The sequence below is a fragment of the Perna viridis genome, chromosome 3 (genome assembly GCF_037379345.1).
Source record: "Perna viridis isolate PV_CMFRI_1.1 ecotype Kerala chromosome 3, ASM3737934v1, whole genome shotgun sequence".
NCBI lineage: Eukaryota > Metazoa > Mollusca > Bivalvia > Mytilida > Mytilidae > Perna > Perna viridis.
In genome coordinates, this window is record NC_142447.1 from 3,406,518 (window position 1) to 3,420,681 (window position 14,164).

The window sequence follows — 14,164 nt, forward strand, 5'->3', positions numbered from 1 at the left end:
TACAAAAAGTGATTTTTAGACATATCTCTTCCGAAACGTTTTAGGGACCCAATTTATGACGTCATTTGCTAAAGTGAAATGGCCGAAGCTGCAGTAAACACTGCTCCATTATCTAAGTTTTACTGCCATTCTTGCACAGAAGAAATAGACCCAAAGTTACCAGTTAGCATCCCATAATATGTTTCTTACACAAAAAGTGAAACCAACTTTCCTGATCAAGAGAATAACGACATAATCAATAATTTTTAATTGACATTCCTGGTACTTCGTACATGTATTTTCAGTTAGTTACATGTACATATCTAATATGACCAGCATCCTCGCCTGGAAAGAACACAAATCAAAACCTGTTGAAATACTTGGTCTTGGTTAATGTGATAGTGGTCGGTAATGGCTTGGCACAGTGTTAGAAACGATTTATTTCATCACATACACTGTACTGTGTACATTGATTGTACAGCAAATGTTTATGAAATTTTCTGTTGAGTGTATATAAAATTACTGGAAGTTAGTGTAGACCTGCATGATTTGTCATAGACAATTCATATTGGTCTACCACCAATTCAGTCAACTAACTTTACAGGCCCTAAATATATTTTTCAGATTTTTTTTATATAGTGACTGTTGGCCTGTAGTAGTTACATGTAACTTTACAGGCCCACCTTTGTTTTGACAAGCCTTGGACCTCGCACTACTGCTTGACTGTGAAAACTGTTAATTTCAAGCATAGCAGGCAGTTCCTTAAAGCATAAAAACACAATATTATTCAGAATTGTATGCACAATCCCATGACATTATTGTTTACTTCCATAACACTGCATTACAATGTAAAATCTTCCATGTATTACTTTTTAAACACATAGAACTAAACCTTTGACATTTTATCAGTATTTTTATGCAGAAAGATGTTAAGCTCTTAATACTGATCTTGGTGCTCTGTAAATGACAAATCTCATTTGAATGTTAAATAAGAACTCATTCTCTTGGAACCACAGAGTCACATGATGAGACTTGCACACAATGTACCCAAGATGTATGTGTCATTGATGAGCATTATAGTATACCCCTTATTGGCATAATCAAATCGAAGATTATATAAGATTTGAAACATAAGGAAGTGTTAAAGCCTGGGAATAAACTACTAGAGAGAAACAATTCTTGCCATTCTGCTTTACAAAATTTTATTTTTCAATAACAATGAATGAAAGTTAATGATTTAGAGCAAAATGTCAGCAATCTGTAGAATGTTTTGTCCGAAAACTTGGGTATTGATAATTGACTGGTCTGACAGAAAAGAACCAAAGGAGAATTATTTGCCAACAAGAACTACTTCTCGACCAGTACATAATGATACCCAAATAATGGAATTTTGCATATTAAATTTATATACATGTATGTACATATCTGGTTTAGTTTCATATTCTTTAATAGAAGTAATGAAAAAAATTCCAGAAATGTATTACTACATGAATGAGTAATTAAACTTCCTTGTATATTTTCAGGATTATACATGTCCAAAATGTGAAAATGGCTTCATAGAAGAAATAGTGGAAACAGAGTATGTAACTATCCATAATTAAAGCATACATTTATTGTACAATGACAACATAAATCACTCACATTCAATCTTTGAATTTAGATCTGAAGAAGTATCAATAATTAAGTCACAAACCAAGGGAAGTCATTTGACAAAACAACCTCAGGAATACCTAAAAACAACATACACTCTGTCATTATGAAATACTGTTGGTCAGACAGTAATGTCAGATAACATTTCGGACACAAAATTTTGAAGTTTTTGAGTGCTTTTTGAAGTTTTCTAGGAGAAAAAGGTCAAATTTGGTTCCAGTCAGACAAGTCAGAAATCTTTGTAAAGTCTGTACACTGTACATGTACAACAAGCAAAATCTACATGCCCAATGCAAAATAACTGTAAAGTACACTCAGATATAGAACAAACCCCACTAAAAATTAGGAGTTAACCTAGGTGCTCTGGAAAGATGATTCGTTCCTGCTTCATATAAGATACCTGTTCAGTTGCTGACTTCTGACTCAACAATTGTATTTCTAGTGCTTAGTCAAAAAAAATATATATGTATATAGTTGTTTCCTGTTACACCTTTGAACAAAATCAGGTAGGTAGGTAGGGATTTTTCTTTAACTTTCTTTACTTTGACTTAATGGGAAAAGCATTCTAAAAGTGCTTATGGAAGAATGTATCAGAAATGACAAAATGACTTTAAGGTACACTATTTTATAATCCTAGCTGAAAAAAAATGGGGTGGGTAGGATTACAAGAAACACACATTTTTTTTTATTTGGCCTTAAAAGTTATGGGTTATTTGTATGTTTCAGTGACTAGTCTTTTCAATCAAATTATGTCATATTTGAGTATTTGTAATTATTCATTTATATTTGAAAGATCTGAAAAGTTCCATTTCACAACATGAGAAATCTGACAAGCTAATACAACTTAATTGTATACACTGTCATTGACATTTATAAATTCATAAAATAAATTTAGTGTATTTTTTAATGGTTTTCAGTATACATTTACCTGTAATTTTGAATGGAATTTCAATTACAAATAAAATGGACTGCCTATTCAGCTGTTAAGTGCCAATTTGTTACTAAGACCTACATTTAGAGATACTTGATGAATGACTGTTGTATTCAAATTATTCTTTCAGTGAATCACCAAGAAGTAGTTCACCTCAAGAAATTATAGATCCAGCTTCAAATTTTGCTGAGGTATTGTAGACATCTTGATATGAACTTTTTGTCACAAGTTACATTTTATAATAATTTGCAAAATATTTAACTGTCAATAGTTAAATGTTTGATACATGTACAATGTATGTATGTTTGCACATTAAAGCCACAAAAAGTGATAAATTAGAATGCTAATAATATGAGACAGGTGAAATCTGAAATGCTCCCCTCCCAAACTACATGTAACATGGTTTTATACCAAAATTAAATTCTGAGTCATTTGGTCTGATCCACCTTCATAACTTTTTTACCACGTTTTCTTTCAATATTGCAATTTAGGCTTTTTGTTGAATTTAATAAATCATGTCCAAGTTCATCTGAACTAGTGATATTTTAATCTGCTGATTATGTAGGTCATCTTGCCCCTAGATGTGTTGAGTTAATCTGAATTACATGTATCTTAAGTACTTCTATGTCTAAATATCAGGCAAATTGTGTAAAGGTGTGGTACTTGAAGGAAAAAACTTGCAGAGATTTTATTGTATTTAAGTCTTAATACCTTATTCCAGAAATAACCATTAAATTGTTTATAAAGTTTACCTTTTTAAGATATTGATATGTCAGATGTAGTGGAAATGCCTTATGGAAAAATGTGGGGAAACTTTCTTGCACTTTTTCCCAATTTAAGCAGTAAAAAAAATCTACGTCACAGAAGCTTCAGGATAAATTTAAATTTCTTTTCTGTTGTTTTCTACAAGATGTATTGAATATATTTGAGGCAAAAAGATTAAATTGATAATAATAATGTGCCACCCATTGCCTGATTCTTACACAGGATGATAATGAAAAGCTTGCAAATGCTTCATATTGTCATTTTATAAAAATGTTGTAGAGTTGATCATTAGATTTTTGTTTTATGTAGATTTGATAGGGTTTGGTTCATGTGAACAATTTGTTTTATAAATGGACTCGAGCTTAATACCTCAGACAGAAATTACTTTTTATTTTCTATTTATTCACAGTTATGGGGCAGAGCCTTCTTAGAAAATTTTCAACAACAAGTGTCAGGAGTAAGTCAAGACCGACCTACACGATCTACCAGTTCTGAAGATGGTACAGACACAGATGAAGGTCCAGGGGAAATGCTCAATTCTGGGCCTATGCCTTTTACCAGAATACATGTCAGAACTAGAAATAGACACCAGAACAGACAAGCTCCTCAGCTTCAAGGGTAATTTTATACAATAAAACTGTCTTTGAATTAGTCACAAGTCCAACATCCTAGGCCAGTGAAATTAATGTTAATGGACATTTGATATATATGCCTATAATTAACAGTTATTAAAAGCAAACACAATTTTCTCCCTTTTTAAATAGGAATTCCTGTGTTTTTATCTGAAAGTTACTGGTATTGTCCGATCAGGCAGAAAACAGTGTTTTTCAATACTTTGCCCTTCTAATTCTATTTTTCTCTCAATTTTCACTTTTTTGACAATGACCAAAATCATGTTTATTTGTAAAGAAAGCATTGAAAATGTTAATTTGGAGTTACAACTGTGAAGACTTAGAACCTGCAGTGTATAGAATTTCACGACAAGCAAAACTGTAGGACTCAACAAATAATCACCTATGAAAGTCAATATTATATCACATATTATTTACACATGTTCTCATGTCATATTACTTACACATGGTGTTATGTTATTATTTACACATGGAATTATATTATAGTATTTACACATGTTCTAATGTCTTATTATTTACACATGGTCTCACATCATTATTTACACATGATCTCATGTCATATTACTTACATATGATCTCATATCACATGACTTACATTTGGTCTCATGTCATGATACTATTTACACATGATCCCATGTCATATTACTAACAGTTAGTCTCACTTTATATTATGTCATATTACATACACATGGTTTAATGTCATCATATATAAATGTTTCTCTTTTCTCAGACTGTTACAGATGTTTGTTGACAGATTAATGGGAGCACATGGTCCAGCATTGTAAGTAGAACTGGTCTGTTTTATCAGCCGATTGTAAATGTACAATGTATATTTTTCTATGTGTACATATTTATTGGTGCTTTTTTGAAGTGATGTAAATTTGTATACTTGTGTGTTTAAACTGTAAGGTAAAACATTCCTCTAAGTGTTTATATGTCATTAGGTGTCCCCATATGTCATTTTATCGTCAAGTTTTCATTTGGTTTGCCACAGTTATGACCCTGAACTTTGAAAGTTTTATTTTCATTAAAACTATCTTCCAAATGTGTCGTTTTTTTCTCTATATGAATCAATGACTCATAACATTACTGTTAACCGTTAGAAGAAGGCTTGGCGTTTAGTGGTAAGATTGTCACACTTTATTGACACGCTTTACAAGTAGTTACATAAAACCAATACTGTGAGGAAGGAAAGACCTTTTGTAGTCAAGAAAAACTGTTCCACTTTAATTCTGTCAGTAAATGTCTATATATAAAAACCTAGTTGGCTGAGTGATCTTGTTCATACAGGGATGATTTTTTTCCACTTTTTAGCTGAATTTGACTTCAAGTCCGCATTTTACCATTTCAATTCTTTTTTACTGTATATTTACTTACGATATTGCCAATTTTTCACTTTGTTTGTAAAATAATCCCTGTTCATAATTATTTTCTTTTTGCCAGTTCCACCCCTCTGTGAAGCCTCTTTATGTTTTACTTGTGTTTATAATAGGTATTGTTAATTTTATTAGTATTTTTTGACAAATAACTAGTGCAGTAGTCCCTCTTTGAAACACCCCTTTTACCTTATGCAACCACATTACCATTTTTTATTATTTTGAACCAGTTGATTTGCAATCAAAGTGATTTGGAATATTTTTTAAATCTTTTTTTTTTCAATTTTATGATCAAGCTGCATTTTAAAAAAAATGCCTAACTTTCATCTGCCATATTCCACAAAGTTTTTTTTTAAAGATAACATCAATGCAATTTAATGTATGGGTTAATTTAATTTTGTTCCAGAAATTTTATACCACTGATGCATGGTAACCCTGGAGATTATGCTTGGGGTGTTCATGGATTGGACAACATAGTTACACAGGTAGGTCAATATACCTCCATATGGCTGGTTAGAGGTATATAATGGTCCTCATGTAGGGTTCGCCAATAAAGGTTGTTCCATTGCTTGGGACAAATAAATGTGCTTTTCAGACAAGTGAAAAAGCACTTTGCTTGTCAGATCAAGCAAGTAAAAACGGTGTTATGTATCGAATTTAAGAAGAACATTTGATTATTGTTGATGTCATAGTAAGGTACCTACAACACTAATATAGCAAAATTTGGGCTAGCAGTTTTTAACTTTTGGACAAGTCAGTGCAAAGTTAATGTGGAACCCTGTCATGATCATTCATATATCACTTTTTATGCTTTTGGGATGACAAAAAATAGCATATACCTACTTTAATTTTAACACATAAAATGCAGTTCACGGTCAGTTATGATGTATATTTTTTTTACTGTTCAGGAATTGTGTCCCTTTTTTTACATTATAAATTTGTAATGAAATTATTGTCTGTCAATATCAGATCAACTTTCTATGGAATGCATTCCTACTAACTGTCTTTTCTGAAATAATTGTGGCTCCAAGTTTGAATCCAGAAATTGTGAAAGAGGAATTAGTTCATTATTAGTTATTTTGTGCCAGAGTAATAAACAAACTTTAAAATATTTGCCAACAAAAGAGGAAGACAAATTTTTAAATCAGATCTGCCATTGGATCCCAGATTATCTCAGTTAAGATAGGTTACATTGATCTATACAAGAACTTGGTTATCTTTAATTAACGTGACAGTTGTTTCAATTGGGGTTAGTTTGTTTTTTATACAAATGTGCTTACATTTAACATGTGAATTGTTGATAACTGAATGTTGATTTTTTGTATAAAAAATCTAAGTAATGTATTTGAGTGGAATAAAACCTATTCTTACTACATGTACTTCTTGATAATTTGTTGTTCATTTTCTATTGACTAAATTTCAGCTGTTGAATCAGTTAGAAGGATCAGGTCCTGCACCTGCAGAAAAAAGTAAAATAGATTCATTACCTGATGTTGTTATATCACAGACTCAAGTAGGTGAGTGTCTAAATACCATGATATGGACTCAGGTGAGGGTCTAAATACCATGATATGGACTCAGGTGAGTGTCTAAATACCGTGATACGGACTCAGGTGAGTGTCTAAATACCGTGATACGGACTCAGGTGAGTGTCTAAATACCATGATATGGACTCAGGTGATCAAGTGTCTAAATACCATATGATATGGACTCAGGTGAGCGAGTGTTTAAATACCATGATATGGATTGAGGTGAGGGAATGTCTAAATACCATGATATGGACTGAGGTGAGCAAGTGTCTAAATACCATGATATGGACTCAGGTGTGTGTCTAAATGCCATAATGTGGACTCACGTCAGGGAGTGTTAAATGCCGTGATATGGACTCGGGTGAGTGTTTAAATGCCATGATATGGACTCGGGTGAGGGATTGTCAATATGCCATGATATGGACTCAGATGAGGGAGTGTTTAAATGCCATGATATGGACTCAGGTGAGGGGATGTCTAAATGCCATGAAAAGACAAGGATAAATTTAACCATGTGAGAATTCTTTCAACATGCAACTTGGGGACATCACATTAAGACGTTTTATTACACCTTGTTACTTGTAAATACAAAGGAATTTCCACAACTAGGACAATCTGCATTGGCATACTCCTTTTTAAAGGAAGAAAAAGAATCTGGCAATGCCAGAAAAAGACAAAAGTGGGAAATCCCAGACACCCTCAGGTAAGATTTCAATGTTCATCAACTCTTCAGAGCCTTCTTAGAGAGCTTAAAATCTTACCCTTGGGTGCCTGAGATTTTTCAGTCCTGCACTATCAGTGGTGTTAGATTCTTAATATCTTGATTCTTAATTGAAAGATTGATTTAGAATTTAGTATGTGGCTTTATTGGAAGAAATTCTGGTGTCTTCCATTATCAACCTCCTGTATGGTGAGATTGCCATGTGAGTGGGGTATACATAACATGACAGCACATTCAGTTTAATTTATATTTTTATTTCAGATAAAGGAGCACAGTGTGCCATATGTTTTGAAGATTTTAATTTAGATGAAAAAGCAAAAAGATTACCATGTGATCATCATTATCACATGGATTGTATTGTTAAATGGTTAGAAATGGTAAGTGTAAAATATGGACTGTAAAAATGTTTAGATGAAATTTAAAGACTGTCTTGGTGGTTTCAACGATACCAAAACCCAAAACCTATACCACAAAATTGATTTTGGGTTGAGTAATATGTTTGATATCGACACATAATAAAACGAGAGATGGTGGGCCTTTAATTGTTGAAATATTGTTTCATTTATTTTCTACAAACTCTAAGATTTAAGAACTGTGCTTGCTTCCTTTAAATGGCAGTTGCCAGTTTAATAATTTTTATGTCTTAAATTTAAGTGACAATGTGGTGCCAGTGGTGTGGTTAAAATGTATTTTAAGAAGCCAAGGCTTTCATGTGCTTGTAGTATACATCCCTCCCCCTTTTCTGTGCTACGAAAGACTTCCACATTGATTTGACTAAGGCTACACTAGTGATTGTGTTTTAATCATTGTAATCTTTCACAATTAGTCTACTTATTGATTTATGTGTACCTACCCCTATCTTTCAACACACATTTATGGTCTGAGGAGATGTTGTACAAAGACTCAAAAATGCATTTTAGGGATTATAATAATTTTTGGTAGAATGTTTATTTTCATGGGACTTCAACTCCATTTGTATGTGTGGTTTTTTAAAACCCCCCCCCCTTTCTAAATTCGGTGTCAGAGTTACAAAGCTTAAACCCTCAAAAACGGGAATGAGTATATTCATGTTGAGTAAAAATATTCATAAGACAAAAAAAAATGGTTTTTTTAGAGGTTTTTTTTTCTTCGGGTAAGCCCATAAAATTCATTGGGTATTTAATTTGTGTTCTGACATGTTTATCCATTATCAAAGCATCATTGACTTTTACCATTTTTTTTTCCATTTTGGTGTAAACACAAATAGGGTATGCCTATACAGCTAAGTATGATCTGGTTACTGTAAACTCATGCATGTAAGACCTGCCACCTCAGTGATCTTCAGACATTGTTCTCACATCAAGTGTGGGAGGTCGTGAGTTTGATGCCTGACTTAGTCACAGCAAAGACTTCAGAATTGGTAATCACTGCTTTTCTGCCATGCACAAGGCATTTAGGGGAAAGAGTGATGTCTGGCTGGCTCATACTCATAACAACATGTCTTGAGTTGGCTAGCATGCCCTTATGGGGCTGTTGCCACTGTGAACTAGCATGATAAAGATCAGACTCAGCATGACAATCTAGTACAAAGCAGGGTCTGTTTGATTTTTGAGTTGTTTTTCTCTTGAATGTTAGAAATATCTGCCATAGGAGTTTAAACCATAATCAATCAAGCAATCAATCTTAGACCATAGCAGATTTTCTGCTCATATGTTTTCCTTTCTATTTCAGCATGGTACTTGTCCTGTTTGTAGAAAAGATTTAAATGGTATAGATTCTTCATTACAAGACAATTTCCCTACACCTGTTGATTTAATAGACAATAGTATATCCCAAAATAATAATACACAACAAAATGATGATGATGACTCATGAATTGTGTGTTTTATGCAATGTGTATTGTTCTTTGAAAAATGTCTTGTGTTTTTTTTTCTTCATTTTTTTCTGATTTTCTCCTTCTTATCCAGGAAGATATGTGATATTTGGATGCATTGAGTCAATTGCCAACATTTTATATCATCAGATAAGGTACTCGAATATTTAACCCAAAATGGGGTCAGGCCAAAACAGAAATACTGTGAAAACTGTGTAATCCAAACCCTGTGTGAACTAAAATCTTTTTGGAAGACATATTTTGAAGTCCATATATGTCAGTTGCAATGCATTCTGTACTTGGGTAAAGTGAACATTTGCCTAAACCAAACGAATCCTAAACAAAAAAAGGGGGTTGGTTTAGACAGATTTTACTGTTACACTTGCTTTACATTGTAACTATGAAAAAAATTGGCTCTCTAAAATATTTTATTACTTTCATAATTCATAAATGTGATTTTTTAGTGAAAAAATGTACTGGTTTTCTTATGATAGAGTTGCTAAGGGTAAAGAACATTTGAGGTTGTGAACCTACCAGTACTTTATTTTACTGATATCAATTTTCTTGATTCAGTAATATTTTCTATAGTTAGTGGCATATGTGATTCAGGGAATTCAGTTCAGTACTAATAAAGTCAAACTTACAACTTTAAGAACGAATAATTCCAAGGTATGACTGACAGATGAGAAACTCACTTAAACTGGTTTCATGCAGAAAAAAAATATTTTAACTACATAAACATTGTTTTGTCCACACAAACCTATACACTTTTTTAGATGAATATTTTTATAGTTTTAACAGAAGTTGAATTACCTTTGTATCTATCTGCATGGGTGAATCCGAAGGCTCTGATAAAGGAGATCACAGACTATTATTTGCTCATTTTTGTCAAAATTTTGCATGAATTCCAAAAAAGGAGGGTCCAACCCCGGAACCCTCCCTCTGGATCTGCCACTGTTTTTTGTACTTTTTACATGCCTCAGGTTTAGGTTTGGTATAGAGCTTTTCTCTATGTTTTCAGCTATTTTATGATGAACATCCTTTAAATGTGATTTTTGTACTTTCCACCTCTCACTTTTAACACGTAGGTAATTAGCTTAAGTTTACCAGTCAGATGTTACTCCAGGATTAGGAGCACAAGAAAAAACGTGACAAACTTTTTAAACCCTCACGTATTGGAATCATCTTGTCTGTCAGTACGTCATTCAGTCCATCGTCATTCAAGTCATCCGTATTTCTCTCCCAATTACTGCGACTCCTAATGGGTGGATTGCAAATTTGGGGTGTGGCATTATATACCTGGAGCGTATGTAAGCGACTTCTTGTGCCGTCTGAATATCAACTTTTTTCTTGCGCTTTGCTATTTTTCACTGTATGGAATGACCGAGAAATTTTCGTCACAAAAATTTCAATTCCCACTAGATGGATTGATATTTCAAATTCTGTGAGGCTTTATATAGATTTGACATATGTTGTAAGGAATTTTTATTCTCCAATACCAACCTCCTGTATGAGTGAGGGTATACCTAGCACGACATCGACATCAACTTCGTGTTGGTCCCTAGAAAGAGATTTTCAAACCATTAGAATTTGTTTACTGATTACTAACGGGCAGAGGGATAGATTTTATTTACTGTAATTGTGATATATGCCACAAATGTCGAAATATGAGTTCCTTCCCAGTTTTTAGCTGTTACGCCTTCTACCGTACATGTGTTTTAGGATTCATGGGTATGGCTGTATAAGTAAGTATGAATGATGTTGAAAGAAATGGCATTTTTTTTAGAAAAAGTATAAAAAAAAATATAAATCAGTTTGTGTTATTATTGAAACAAGTATATAAGTATTATTATAGGTCATTGGTATGATAATATTTGATGTGATGATTGAATCTCTGTATGCATTTAAAAGTCATTCAAACAAGTCTTGGTCCATAAGAAGTTCGGTGCTGTTTTCCGTAATGACGCATTGCCAGTTTGTGTGTGATTGAAAGTTGAAAATCGAGGAAAGGTCATAGAGGATATAGCTGCATGGTATGAATTTTTTCATGAATTTAGTTCGTCCTTAGCTTTCAAACATAAGACGTGTATTTAATATTTTATTTAATTGCTGATTTTATGTTACCATTTGAAAATAAAAAAAAACTTTTTATATGACAGTACCTTGATGTGTATGTTATTGTTTATTGTACTAGTTGCTAAAGGTGCCTCTTGTTTTTTTCACTGGTCCGTCTGCCAATCAGTCTGTTCCTAGTGAATTGGTTTTGCTTCAGTCGACCTTTTGTATACAATTTAATCCTACAGGAACATATTTACTTTTAAAAAGAATTACATGTTTCTTTTCATTAAACTAGTTAGGCGGTCATAGAAAGTGTCCAAATATCCTAAGTGTATGGGTATATAAGAATCACCACGTCCGTCCGTTTGTGTACACTACACTTGTAAATACTCTTCGTTAAATGGGTTTGATAAAGCATTATTTATGTTTGGTAGTAAATGAAGGTATCATTTACACGAAAGAAGATGATTATTCTTAATATGCCAGCAACTGGTGACGATCAAACTTCAGAAGTTTTCTAGTGAGTGTAGGCTGGATTTTTTTTGGTTTTTGATTTATCAAAATACCTTGTGTCGGTGGTTCATGTCTGGAAATTTCCTACTGTGAACACTACACAAAAATATAGTCCAAGTGTAATTCTTTTTATATCATTCAATAATCTTTTATAACCTCTAAATATGCTTCTGGCATGACGAAGCTCAGTAATAGTGTATTGTTTCTGCAAATAAAACTATGATCTAGTCTTCAGATGAACTGAAGATTTTAGAGACCCCCTTTTTGGTTGTTTAGTTATAAATTAGCATTAAGGAAATGAAGTTCTTGCAGTATTGTGTCAAGAAGCATTAAATGCAAACACAGTTCTAAATTATATGGGAAATGCAAATGTATGGTCATAGTTTTATTTTACATCATGTAATTTTTATAAATTTTGTTTATGCTACAATTTTCTCAAGAATCAAAAACCCCAATGCTAACAGTTCTTTGGTTCTTTTGTGAAACTGCTCTCGGGATTAGTTATCATTTTCATGCATCAAATATGAGACCGTGTACAGATATGTATTAATAGCGTAAACACCGTAGGTCCAAAAAACTTAGATGTTATAGATTTTGTATATTTAATGTCCTCTTAATGTCCTCCCTTTTTCAGCAATTTTTTATATCTTCACACGATATAACCGCTGGGAAGTGAGTGACTTCTCGCTATTTCATATTTTCCGAGTTTCAAAAATTAAAAAAAAAATCACATTCAAATAATTTTATTCATTTAATATCCCAAATTTTTACATTAGAGAAAATGACTTTCTTCAGCCAAATCTTGATGAAAATATTTCTACAACCCGAATATGGTAATTACAGTGCCGGATCCAGACACTTTGAAAAGGAGGGGTGCCAGCTGTGGTTCCTCAGAAAAGGGGGTGCTAGGACGTTATTTGCATTTTTTTGTCAATTTTACACATGAAAATGACAATTTTTCCGAAAAAAAAGTTGTGGTGTCAACATTGTGTCCCCTCTGGATTCGCCACTGCAATGGTTATATTTTAACCTACAAAAATCTGTATCTTGTATAGAAAGTTTCCCTCCCAGGTTTGACTGCACCTGGCGCATACTCCCTATTTCTTCTCGGCATCTTTCTTGGGCTGTAAGTCTATAATTGAAAATACCACACATGAAAAATCTTTATTATATTCCATGACAAGACTTAGAATGGACAAAATACGGGGACAAATACCAGACAGGGAAAACCGACACACACGACAAAGAACTTAAAATAACCAAAATAATACATACAAAGTAACAAAAGTAAATGAGCAACTCGGGCTTCAATAAAAGCTGGGGCCATGGACCAGGTGCACCGGTAGGGTAAGCGTATTCTGCTTTCCTAGAAACATCCGCCTAGTTGCTCATAAAAAGTCCAGTTCAGGGTAGACGAACATAAAACTTTGTAGTGATGACTTCAATCTTGTAGCAACATAACCCTGTTCCAGAAGCCTAATTGTAAGTAGTCTAGCGCGAAACAAAAAGTCTGCTAGGTTACGGAAAGCTCTGACATAATGTATGAATTGTGATACGAAAAATCCATACGCAGGTGCTGAAGGGATTTTGCCAGAGAAGAGAGTAAAGTCCATAATATGGAATGAAAAGTCATTGCGTTTGTCGTATAATTTGGTCAATAGTTTTCCTTTACCATCGATCTCAAAGTGTAGGTCAATATATAAGGCTGACTTCACGGTTTCTGTTGTATCTTTTTATCTCAGGTTCTTTGGGGTAGATGCGATGTTTAAAATCCCCCAAACTAGGATTGTTTAACGATAATACGTCATCTATATAGCGGACACTGAGATTAAAGGATCTAGCTAAACAGTTTTCCTTCCTTTGGATCAGATCAGCTATAAAGCCAGCCTTATAAGAGTGAATGAATTAGTCAGCAAGTAGAGGAGCACAGTTTGTTCCCATTGGAATGCCGACCGTTTCTTGAAAAAAAACGCGTCCACCAAATAGGACAAATATGTTGTCGATAAAAAATTCCAGCATTTTCAAAACTTCTTCTGTATATTTGAAGATATGATAACATGTAACAAAATCTTCTAGAGAATTCCATCAAACTCCAGTGGTTACCTACTGGAAACTCTAACAGGTAATTTTTCCGTGTGAAGGAAAAAAAATCCTGAAG

At 33.3% G+C, this 14,164-nt stretch overlaps 1 protein-coding gene across 1 annotated transcript; it reads left to right on the forward strand.

Moving 5' to 3' along the window:
• Positions 1-42: 42 nt before the first annotated feature.
• Positions 43-11,596, forward strand: LOC148620680 (E3 ubiquitin-protein ligase RNF115-like). The gene is made up of 9 exons (XM_088574378.1): positions 43-162; positions 1,503-1,558; positions 2,691-2,751; positions 3,735-3,943; positions 4,688-4,738; positions 5,740-5,818; positions 6,757-6,850; positions 7,845-7,960; positions 9,294-11,596. Exons 1-9 carry the CDS (start codon positions 79-81, stop codon positions 9,435-9,437), a joined length of 894 nt encoding a protein of 297 aa, XP_088430504.1. The 5' UTR covers positions 43-78; the 3' UTR covers positions 9,438-11,596.
• Positions 11,597-14,164: the final 2,568 nt, after the last annotated feature.